The following is a 12,805-nucleotide window of genomic DNA, read 5'->3' as shown; positions in this document are numbered from 1 at the left end:
TCCGCAACAGGATAGTGGGTGGAGTGGGAGTGAGTGAAGCCAGTGACACTGTCAGCCACATACCAAGCATTATCTGTACATTTGATTCATTTACACATTTATACAGTGAGGAAAATAAGTATTGGAAAACCCTGCTATTTTGCAAGTTCTCCCACTTAGAAATCATGGAGGGGTCTGAAATTGTCATCGTAGGTGCATGTCCACTGTGAGAGACATAATCTAAAAAAAAAAATCCAGAAATCACAATGTATGATTTTTTAACTATTTATTTGTGTGATACAGCTGCAAATAAGTATTTGAACACTAGAGAAAATCAATGTTAATATTTGGTACAGTAGCCGTTGTTTGCAATTACAGAGGTCAAACGTTTCCTGTAGTTTTTCACCAGGTTTGCACACACTGCAGGAGGGATTTTGGCCCACTCCTCCACACAGATCTTCTCTAGATCAGTCAGGTTTCTGGGCTGTCGCTGAGAAACACGGAGTTTGAGCTCCCTCCAAAGATTCTCTATTGGGTTTAGGTCTGGAGACTGGCTAGGCCACGCCAGAACCTTGATATGCTTCTTACAGAGCCACTCCTTGGTTATCCTGGCTGTGTGCTTCGGGTCATTAAGACCCAGCCTCGACCCATCTTCAATGCTCTAACTGAGGGAAGGAGGTTGTTCCCCAAAATCTCGCAATACATGGCCCCGGTCATCCTCTCCTTAATACAGTGCAGTCGCCCTGTCCCATGTGCAGAAAAACACCCCCAAAGCATGATGCTACCACCCCCATGCTTCACAGTAGGGATGGTGTTCTTGGGATGGTACTCATCATTCTTCTACCTCCAAACACGTTGAGTGGAATTATGACCAAAAAGTTCTATTTTGGTCTCATCTGACCACATGACTTTCTCCCATGATCATCCAAATGGTCATTGGCAAACTTAAGACGGGCCTTGACATGTGCTGGTTTAAGCAGGGGAACCTTCCGTGCCATGCATGATTTCAAACCATGACGTCTTAGTGTATTACCAACAGTAACCTTGGAAACGGTGGTCCCAGCTCTTTTCAGGTCATTGATCAGCTCCTCTCGTGTAGTTCTGGGCTGATTTCTCACCTTTCTTAGGATCATTGAGACCCCACGAGGTGAGATCTTGCATGGAGCCCCAGTCCGAGGGAGATTGACAGTCATGTTTAGCTTCTTCCATTTTCTAATGATTGCTCCAACAGTGGACCTTTTTTCACCAAGCTGCTTGGCAATTTCCCCGTAGCCCTTTCCAGCCTTGTGGAGGTGTACAATTTTGTCTCTAGTGTCTTTGGACAGCTCTTTGGTCTTGGCCATGTTAGTAGTTGGATTCTTACTGATTGTATGGGGTGGACAGGTGTCTTTATGCAGCTAACGACCTCAAACAGGTGCATCTAATTTAGGATAATAAATGGAGTGGAGGTGGACATTTTAAAGGCAGACTAACAGGTCTTTGAGGGTCAGAATTCTAGCTGATAGACAGGTGTTCAAATACTTATTTGCAGCTGTATCATACAAATAAATAGTTAAAAAAATCATATATTGTGATTTCTGGATTTTTTTTTTTAGATTATGTCTCTCACAGTGGACATGCACCTACGATGAAAATTTCAGACCCCTCCATGATTTCCAAGTGGGAGAACTTGCAAAATAGCAGGGTGTTCAAATACTTATTTTCCTCACTGTATATACAGTACAGTATATAAAGTATATACAGTAGGGATAGACAACTCCGGTCCTGGAGGGCCACTGTCCTGCAGAGTTTAGCTTCAGCCCTGATAAAAACTCACCTGCCTGTATCTATATAGTAATCCTGAAAACACTGATTGCCTGGTTCAGGTGTGTTTAATTAGGTTTGTAGCTAAACTCTGCAGGACAGTGGCCCTCCAGGACCGGAGTTGTCTATCCCTGATATACAGTATATATATGTATATATATATATATATATATATATATAATTGTATTTTATTTTTTCACTTAAGACTAAAGTATTGATGCTGAAAATTCAGATTTGATCACAGGAATAAATTACATTTTAAAATTTATTAAGATTTAAGAAATCTTACCAATCCAAAACTTTTGACTGGTATGATAGTGACTAAAGTGAATGACAGTTCTCACATGATGGAGTTATATGGAAGTAAAATAATGACAAAAGTATTTGAAACAAACAAGACAACAAGTTGAATCGCTCTAATTGGAACAAAAATGCATTGCATTAACAGTACTTGCATTTTAATGCATTGTATTTTCAGGGTTTGCATTTTTAGGGTCAGAAATTCAACATGATTGTATATTTAAGTTGTGAATATTTCAATTTAAACAATTTCACAAACAGTTTCATTATTAAAGAAATTCAATAATCCATATTTGCCTTCCAGAATTCACTTTCAAAATATTCAGTCTGTTTAAAAATACAACCTATAACAAAAAAATACTTTTGTATTTAAAATCTGATGGGTATATTAACATTGATGTTAAGAGTATTGCTGTTCAGGTGTCTGCAGAAATTCTCTTTAAAGACAATTGTGTAATTTAACCCATCCGATTTTATGAGTAAAAAAATCTGATTTTAATCAATCAATCAGTAATATTTTACCTGTTTTCTTGTATCAATCAGATTATCATATTCAGTAATTACTTGTTTGTTAGTTTTTTTTTTTTACAAAATACAAAAGTATTAAAGTATTAATACTAAATTTTGATACAAAATATGAAGCCATTTTCATCAACCCTATCAAATACAAATTGCCCAATAGGCCTACTATATTTAAAATATGTATTTGAAATACATGTATCAGAAATACTAACCATCCCTGTATGCCATGTAACAGTAGTACATTATGTTGTATTTTGATCAAATCTACTCAGAGTAAACATTCAGGAAAACATTCTTATGTATCAATAATAACATTTACGTATTCCTTGGTGCACAGCAGATCGCGCTTAATTTACTCCACACAACTCATGATTACTGGAGTTGTTTTGACATCTAACTGCATAATACTTGAAGCTACCTTACGCTGATTGCTTTTTTTAATAAGGTTATAGTTTATTGCATTATAATTTTCATCAGTTTTGTTTGTGTATTTATTTAATATGTAGGTTTAATATGAATATATTAATATTTCATATTTGTCTATATTAAACGTTTTAACAGTCCAGGCAAGCATATATATAGGCCTATAGAATGGAGGCTAAACAAAATTATAAGAGAAAAAAAAAAAGAAAAAAAAAACTATAAATAATAAATCAGCTCCATAAGGAGGAGTCAAACAAACTAATGTTTGGTAGCGTGAAGCGCCAAAACCATATAGTGCACAACAAAATGTCTGCTGCAAAACTCCTCAGAGATTGTTTATTTAACTGTATTGATTTGCTGTACCCATGCGTTGCTAGAGAGGACAAGTGGAAATAAATGTTTTTGCATTTTTGTATCTTTATTTTTGCATTATATTAGCTCTGTGTATTTTATGTTTATTATAATATGATTTGGGATGGTAAAGTGCATATTACGAATCAAACGTCAATTCTTTCTTTCTTTCTTTAAATTGTATGTAAACTGTGACATATTATACCCCAAAATTCTTCATACAGTGGAGTAGCCTACCAGTAAAATGTATAAAAATTTGGGACCAAAATTTATTCAGACACTTTGACCTGACCATATTTTTTTTTTTTTTTCTTTAATTGCTAATGCGACATTTTTATACCACAGACTGAACAAAATTAAGCATTGTTTTGTTTGGTAATTGGTTGACCTAAATTGGTATTATCTAATTGTATAGTTAAATTTAACAGCTGACACTACAGCTATTCAACCTAACTCATTTGTGAGACAGAAGGATGGCCAAAACCATGAAATATCAACTGATCTGATAACTCTGAGTTCTTGTCATATTTTATTACCATTTTCTAAACTATAACGAATAAACTGTGATAATTTGAGAAATGTTATATATATGTGTGTTAGTATTAATACATATAGTAATTAAACTGCACTATATTGTATTCGCTCTATGTGTATTTTAAACCATACAAACTCTATCTAAAATAGAGGAGCACCTGACCTACGACACGGACCCATGACTTTTATTTTGACATCTCAACAGTAATCCTGCTCACGCCTGTGTTGTTAACATAATACCCTATGCATAATACCAACGCAATCATCCAGAGATATTTACTCAGCACTTGTAAGTAGCCCAGATCAAAATGAACCAGTTTTGCAGAAACGCATTGTTTTGTATTTATTTTATGGTTGTATGAGCGTTGTGCAGTGAGATGGAGGCGTTGTTGAAGAGAGAGCTGGCCACATCTGTTTTGAAGAGCACTGGTCATTCAGGAGGAGGATGCATCAGTGAAGGCCAGAGCTTTTACACTGACTCTGGTACAGTGTTCGTCAAGATCAACCACAAGTCGGAGGTGCGCGCGCACACATACACTTGAGCTCGACGCTTTGGATTTGCGTTGCAATCTTGCAGTGCTACTTTATATGTGTCTGTGTCATCAAATTTGGAATAATAATGTGATTTGGTATAGTAAAGTACATTACGTATTCAACGTAACAATGCTTTCACAGACAACTTAAGTCTAGTTTTAACTGAAAGTAACTTCTGACATATCTAAACAAATATCTTAGTGCCATTGTTTTGTCTCAAGATGATACCAAAATAAATATGAAAATGTTGGATAAACCAACTGTTTTTTGAGTAAATATTTTCAACAATTTCTAATTGTCTTTAGTATTTTATTTGGTAACACTTTAATGGACTTACCATAGTAATGACAGTAAATTGTGCATAATTACATGCAACTACCCTCAACCAAACCCTAATCCTACCCTAACCCTATGTAACCCACTGTGTGTAATTATATATATATAAACCAATGACACCTTAAATGACACTGTATATTGTGAGTATACAGCTTCCAATATTGTGAATATACTGCTTCCATTCATTACAACTTTGTCTGACAGTCTTTATTTGGAAGTACATCAACTAATGATCTTTATGCATTGTAATTATATACACATTATACATGCTAACATGTAGCTTATAGATATATATTTTCTTTTATTATTTTTTACCTTGATGATGTTATTTCTGTTTAATATTTGAAAGTACATTATCAGCTAATGATCTGTTGCACATTATGCAATGTCATTTTATGTACAAAATTTATAACGGTAACACTTTACAACCAGGTTTAATTAGTCAACATTAGTTAACTACATTCGTTAACATGAATTGGTATTTTCAATGGTATTTTCAGCATTTACTAATACATTTTTAAGAACAAAATTCTCTATCTGTCAACATTAGTTAATGGACTGTGAACTAACATGAACAATGAAAATGTATTAACTAACATTAACAAAGGTTAATAAATGCTGTAATAATGTATTGTTCATAGTTAGTTAGTGAAATTATGAAACTTTATTGTAAAGTTTTAGCTTTATAACTCTTTGAAAGTACACAAATTAATGATTTGTTTAGCATTATATCATGTAATAGTATTACATTATAAAGGAGCAATATATAATGTAAACTGTCTATCTGTAACTATTTGAAAGTAAATCATCAACTAATCATCAAACTTTTTCTAATCTCTCTTTCTTTAGGCTAGGAGGATGTTTGATGGAGAGATGGCAAGTTTGGAAGCGATCCTGTCCACGAACACAGTGAAAGTGCCCAGGCCTGTGAAGGTCTTGGACCTCGAGAGAAGTGGAGCTCTTCTTGTAATGGAACATGTGGATATGAGGAGCTTAAATAAGTAATCACGTCAACCCATAGAGCTTGTTTAGGATCTGAGAATTGGGTCAATGTCACATTAACATTGTGGGCATTTTTGGAAAGTGCTCCTTTTAAAATATGTAATGTTTTTGTAGATACTCATCAAAACTGGGGGAACAACTAGCTGACCTGCATCTTTACAACATGAGACAGATAGAGAAACAAAACAAGGAGCAGCAGACTGTTGGTAAGGTTTTTTATATTTCATTGATGGAGACTTTTCAGTGCCATTATTATGTATCATAATTTCTGCATTTAAAAAAGGGAAAGGACCAGGACAGTCTGAGGTCGAAACAGCCAACAGGTTTGGGTTTCACGTGAACACATGCTGTGGTTATATCCCTCAGGTCAGCATCTCTGCTCTGTATGCTGTCTGATCATAATAACAAATGGAGTGATTTATATTCAAACATACTTTGCAATCTCTCCTTTCGGTTTTCAGGTAAATGACTGGCAGGATGACTGGGTGTCCTTTTACTCCCAGCAAAGGTTGCAGCACCAGCTCGGCTTGGTGGAGCAGTCGTACGGAGACAGAGAGGCCAGGGAATTGTGGTCCAAACTCCAAGTAAACCAAACAGCTCAGATTTTTATTCCAGCAAAATATCATGCAAACACAAAAAGATACTGGGTCTCATTTACTAATAATTGCGTACACTATTCGTATATATACGCACACTTCAGCTTCTCACAAAAACTTTCTGCCAAATTCACAACACGTGCGTACGCACTTAATTAGTTCTTAACCTCGTTCTAATGTTGATGAATTCGGAGTATTCTAAATGAGCGACCGCATGCCCGAGGTAACTCATTTACATAAAACACGCCCAAACCATGTCCATATAAGGGTATTTCACACACTCTTTTCCCTCACACCAACATGACACTCTCTACAGACGCATTCTCGCAAAATCCCAGAGCAATGCCAAGAGTGCCATCCTCAAAACAAGTTCAAATGCATTAAAACACCTTTATACAGACATTACAGACCTCTGTTTTGCCAGCTGTACGTACGTGTATCTGCGTCTTTATGCAGAGCTATCTCGCAGCATGAGCTATAACGCACCTTCTCTTAATCTCTTACTGATAGGCCTATATGAAATCTATTTTTATCTATATATCTATATCTATGTTGAAGATTTAAGGTCCTTCCACACTGAGTCCGAAATTTTCACGTGTTTTTTGTATTCGTGATTCGGTGGCTCTGAATTGTCAAAACACCATTCAAAATGCTTGCTACGGATGCGAAAAACGCAGCCTGATCCGAATTTTTTAATGACGGACGAAAGTTTCGGAGCGTGATTGACATAACGTGAGGTCGTATTTAGTTTTTAATGTGCAAAAATTCGGACGCGAATTTCGGACTCAGTTTGCAAGGGCCTTTAATCTTGACATGTTTATAAGGCCACCAAGACTATGTAATTTTTGTGTAATTTCAGTTCTTCCTATATTTTTTCATAATTTAGAATACGTTTTAGAATGAAAGTTGATGAATCATGATTTGTTCATTAAAATGTTCGTATGCAGATTTCATGCACAGATTTGTGCATACACATGCTTAGTGAATGAGACCCATTGTCTCCAGTTTTTTTTAACAGAATAAACTATTTTAATTAATTTAAACATTAAAATACATTAATGTAATATAATAGACTAGACATTATATTAATGATATAAAAATCTAAATATTATCTATTTTTTTCCTATGCTGAATAACTCATTAGTATGGAAGCTTGTTTCCGCCACTGAATAATAAATAAATAATAATAATTGCGACTTTTTATCTCACAATTCTGACTTTTTTTCTCAGAATTGCGATCTATCAAGTCAGAATTGTGACTTTTTTTCTCAGAATTGCAAGATATGAAGTCAGAATTGTGAGAAATAAAGTCGCAATTCTGAGAAATAAAGTCGCAATTGCGAGATATAAAGTCGCAATTCTGAGAAATAAAGTCGCAGATATAAAGTCGCAATTCTGAGAAATAGTCGCAATTCTGAGAAATAAAGTCACAATTCTGAGAAATAAAGTCGCAATTGGGAGATATAAAGTCAGAATTGCATGATATAAAGTTGCAATTGCGTGTTATAAAGTCGGTGTCTTTTTTTCCCTTAGAATTGGACTTTATATCTCACAACTGTGAGTTTATATCTCACAATTCTGAGAAAAGATGTCAGAATTGCGAGATATAAGGTCGCAATTATGTGTTCTAAAGTCAGAATTGCGTGAAATAAAGTTGCAATTGCGAGAAAAAACTTTATAACACGCAATTGCGACTTTATTTCACGCAATTCTGACTTTATATCTCGCAATTGTGAGATAAAAAGTCGCAATTATCTTTTAAAATGTTTTATTTTGTGGCGGAAACAAGCTTCCATACATTAGTGCATGTTATTCCAAAAAACTACAAATCTTTGTGTGCCTCTTAAATGACTTTCCAACCCTTCCACTCCAATCATCTGACTACATTCTGGTATAAAATCACCACTTTTCAAATCAAATCAATTACTGATTGAATCCTAAATCATTATTATCATTTTAAATTGTATATTGTTTATATTTTTGATAAATTTTGTAATTGAATGGTACAGTAGTAAAATGAAGTGTAAAAGTACACAACTTAAATTAATAATTTGATATGTATCCATAATGTTTACCCAACATTTGCTCAAAAATATTTAAAAACAGAAAGTCCACATTATCCATTGACAGGGACAAACAAAATAATGTTTAATGTAACTTTATGTTAAGGTGACGTAGTTACACGTTACTGCATGTACTTACTATAGTAATAACAGTAAATTGTGCATAATTACTAAACCAAACCCTAACCCTAACCGTATCTCTATTGTTAGTGAACTATGTAGTTAATTAATATTCCCCAGTACTAATTTGAGCAAGTATCATGTAACTACGGCACCTTAAAATAAAGTGTAAACGAAAATGATTAACCCTGTTTGGTCTTTGTCTCAAAAGTGTAAATGGATAGTTCACCCACAAATTACAATTCTTTCATCATTTACTCCCCCTCATGTTAATCCAAACATGTAGGACTTTCTTTCTTCTGTGGAACATAAAAGAAAATATTTTAAAGAACGTTGGCAACCATAGAGTTTCGGTTCCCATTGAATTGAATTGTATGGACAAAAACACAATGGAAGTCAATGGATGCCAAAACTGTTTGGTTACCAACATTCTTCAATGTTGTTGTTTATAGAAGAAAGAATTGCACACATGTTTGGATCAGCATGAGGGTGCGTAAATAATGAGGATTTTCATTTGTGGGTAAACTATCCCTGTAGAATGACAAGCTAATGGTGCAGTCTTTAAGTCTTATACAGTGCTGCATATGTGCTTTTCTTTATTAGCTGAAGATCCCTCAGCTGTTCACAGATGTAGAGGTGGTTCCAGCTTTGCTGCATGGAGACCTCTGGGGAGGAAATGTGGCCGAATGCTCTGATGGTCCCGTCATCTTTGACCCAGCATCGTTTTATGGCCATTCGGAGTACGAGCTGGCTATTGGCGGCATATTTTCTGGTTTTGGGAGCTCGTTTTACAATGCTTACCATCAGAAGATCCCCAAGACCGCTGGGTTTGCAAAGAGGCAGCAACTATACCAGCTGTTCCACTATCTGAACCACTGGAATCATTTCGGTGGGGGTTACAGGGGCTCTTCTCTAAAGATCATGAAGGATCTAACAAAGTAGATGCTCTTCATTAAAAGATCCTTCTCAAGTCTTCATTTATGAAGGTGGATGATAAACTAACTCGAAGTTAGTCACACACTTTAAATCGAACATTACCTGTCTGATGGAAATGCATTGACAAGATGAAAATAATTTGCACAGATTGAAAATATCTTATATATATATATATATATATATATATATATATATATATATATATATTATTCTATTTTTTTTTTTAAGTTAAAACCATGAATACATTTGTTTTCCATGCAATGGCCAAAAAATAAATTATTTAAAATGCATCATTCCCTTTTTGCAAATTGCACTTTAACTTGACTTAAAAAAAAACAAATGTGTATTTTCCACAAATTGTGTACGTATGCAAATTGTATAATATCCAAAGTACACATTTCTAGTAATTGTGCAGTTAATTATCATGTTGTATTTTCAGAAAGTTTTGGAATATTTTTCCTTTCCCAAGATTTGTCACTACCGAAACACAATAATAAATAATTTAATAACAAGGCTTATATTGACCTATTAATATTTTGTTTACATCTACCTTCTAAATATATGTTTTACTATTTTAAAAAAAAGTGTTCACAGGTAAATCAATTACAATTACAATTTTAACAATATTTCAAGTGTAATTTATAAGATTTGGTGTATTTTGAATCCAATCTTTCTTTGTGAAAGGCATTAAGTTAATCATACTGATTTCAAAGTTAAGGACTCATTAGTCTGAATATGCATTGAACCAAACACTATAATATCATCTTAGTTGATAATTCAATATACTTTATTTTAGACAAAACATGCGTGTTTCGGTTGTGACGGCATATTTTCGGTAGTGACAGTAATGCTTTGGTAGCGACCACATCACATTCCAGAATTTTAGCTCACATACTAAAACACTACTAAGATACTAATGATTTGCATAACTGTACTAACATTGTGTTTATTTCCCCCAAATAAATGTGTCACTACCAAAACAATGGTACTGTTTCGGTAGTGACAATTTTAGATACTTTTGAGCCTAGTTCAAATATGATAACCAGCACATGGTTACCTAACACAGTTCTGAACAGTTGTACACGCATAAAAAACTAAATTTTATTGAATAACACCCAAAAAAGTTTGCTTAATTGCAAAATTAAGCAAAAATGATTCAATATCATTTTCACAAGTTGAAATTTAGGGGTTAGGGTTCAGGACAGCCTCCTCCCAATTGAAAGTACCCAATAAAATATGATTTTATATATATTAAGCTTACTGATATTTTAAATATTATTGTGGGATTCAATAGATAATAGAATGATCTTTGTAAACATCTAAGATTTTTAATTGTGTTTTTTGGTTGTGGGAAAGCAGTTTGCACCAATTCTGTTGAATGGCCCAAATATGCTTTTGAAGAGAGCCCATTTTACAAGACTCCTTGATTTAACATGTGCGCATGAAGTATTCTGTGATAACATTTCACTGCACAACATTGTTACTAACTAACATACTGATGTTTAACGGGTTAGTTCACCCAAAAATGAAAACACACCTGAATACGGTTTATTTAGACAGCTATGATCTTGCTGAACTGCTTGCAGGAATAACAGGATGCTTAATGGATGTATGGACATTCAAATAAAACTTTAAAAATAACTTTGTGTTGTGTTTTTGATTGCCATGTAGTTTTGGAACTATGTACGCATTTACAAATATGACCATAGTTTATTACCTTTAAATATTGCCAATCTGTTCAAAGAGAGAACACGATAGCCATTTAAATAACAACAATAATGTTATTATTATTTTATAAATTAACGTAAAATCCTGTGACCTCACATTTTGATTTGGAAAATTGGGTGGATGATGAAACGTTATCATTAAGAGTGTTATTTATTTATTTTATAAAGTATATGACTGCTGGCTATACGTTAGGCCATTAACGTTAGTTGTTCTCTTATGAACTGATACTTTGGCGGGAAAAAGAAAAAACTATGAAAGGGAATATTAAGCTTTAAAATATATAGGCATATAAATTAAAAGGTGCGTATTTACCGCATCTAAAATTGTATAATGCGTTTCGTTGCAACATTCCCTTCCCGTTGTAAAGACTTTAAACTTGAAGTAAAAAAAAAAATAAACGCGTTTTTATTTATTTTGATCCTCGCGACTTGCCGTTAACATGCAGCCAGCGCGAGCATCATAATAATACGCGGGGTGCACTTATAAGCCTTTACGGTCTTTTCTGATTGTGTCATATATGTGACTATTTGTGAGTAGTTTGAAGAAGACAACAGCAGTTGCTTTTAATGCATGTTTTGCCGCGTATTAGAGAAACTGAGAAGTGATGAGCTTGAGTTTGAAGAGACTTGAGTGCGTCATTGTGAGGAGCGGTTGCGACTTCATCTTGGATCAGTCAGATCCTGTAGTCTGAGAAACTCTAAACAAACGTGAGCGCGCACGTTTAGCGCATCTGTAGCCTGGTCAGTCAGAGACAGCAGTGATAGATGTCGTCGGCGATGGAGGGAGTGTGTAATGGAGAGGAGCCGGAGGTGACGGCTCAGGCGTGTGTGCTGTCCGAGTTCAGTGAAGGCGCAGAGGCTCGGGCTCTCATCAGCAGCCTGCCGGACATCCATCACGACACGGTCGGCAGAGAGACCACCATCGAGAAATTTGTGGGTAAGAATGATTTTAATGTACAATATGTCTTGCTAGCTACATGTGGTATCCTGCTGTCTATCTACCTGTCTGCCTGTCTCTCTGTGTATGTCTGTCTCTTTAAGCATATCTATCTATCTATCTATCTATCTATCTATCTATCTATCTATCTATCTATCTATCTATCTATCTATCTATCCTGTCTGTCTGTCTGTCTGTCTATGCTATTCAGTAGTGTAGCCAGAAAAGAGACTCTGGTTGTGCATATGAAAATCTGGGTGTGCCACATTTATTGTCAGATTACTGTGCAAAATTATTAACCCTAACCATAACCATGCCCCACATAACCATAAAACTATATAAAATATAACTATACATTACAGTCAGGATCGCCAATAACATAGTCATAACATAGTGCCTGTTAGCTGCACTGTAAAACCTGATGAGTTAGTTCAACTCAAACTGTTTGAGGAAACCGATTGTCTTAAATCATTTAAGTTTATTAACTCAAAAAATGTAAGCATAAAAAAATATTTGATTTGTGTCCAAGTAGCTCAATAACTTATTGTTAAGATAACTTGGATAAATAAAGTTAATAGTACTAAGTCCATTCAATTAATATAACTCAAATCTATGAAGTAGCCTACACTGTAAACCCGAATA

General features: G+C 34.7%; 2 protein-coding genes across 4 annotated transcripts in view; both read left to right on the top strand.

The window, feature by feature from the left end:
- The first annotated feature begins 4,139 nt into the window (after window positions 1-4,139).
- fn3krp (fructosamine 3 kinase related protein) lies at window positions 4,140-9,628 on the top strand. The gene is made up of 7 exons (XM_081366876.1): window positions 4,140-4,201; window positions 4,286-4,430; window positions 5,632-5,783; window positions 5,899-5,990; window positions 6,068-6,150; window positions 6,246-6,368; window positions 9,167-9,628. Exons 2-7 carry the CDS (start codon window positions 4,290-4,292, stop codon window positions 9,503-9,505), a joined length of 930 nt encoding a protein of 309 aa, XP_081223002.1. The 5' UTR covers window positions 4,140-4,201; window positions 4,286-4,289; the 3' UTR covers window positions 9,506-9,628.
- Window positions 9,629-11,646: 2,018 nt separating this feature from the next.
- tbcd (tubulin folding cofactor D) overlaps window positions 11,647-12,805 on the top strand; it is a 63,300-nt gene continuing 62,141 nt past the window's right edge. The window contains exon 1 of one of the 3 annotated variants that reach the window (XM_081371786.1): window positions 11,647-12,163. In XM_081371786.1, coding sequence (XP_081227912.1) covers window positions 11,992-12,163 — 172 coding nt within the window. In that variant the 5' untranslated portion in view covers window positions 11,647-11,991. The remainder of the gene's footprint in view (window positions 12,164-12,805) is intronic. The other 2 variants (XM_081371785.1, XM_081371787.1) reach the window with 2 other exon arrangements.

The sequence above is a fragment of the Scardinius erythrophthalmus genome (assembly GCF_964197995.2).
Source record: "Scardinius erythrophthalmus genome assembly, chromosome: 1".
NCBI lineage: Eukaryota > Metazoa > Chordata > Actinopteri > Cypriniformes > Leuciscidae > Scardinius > Scardinius erythrophthalmus.
The sequence above is the reverse complement of the archived record's forward strand: the minus strand, read 5'-3'. Positions and strand labels throughout refer to the sequence as shown.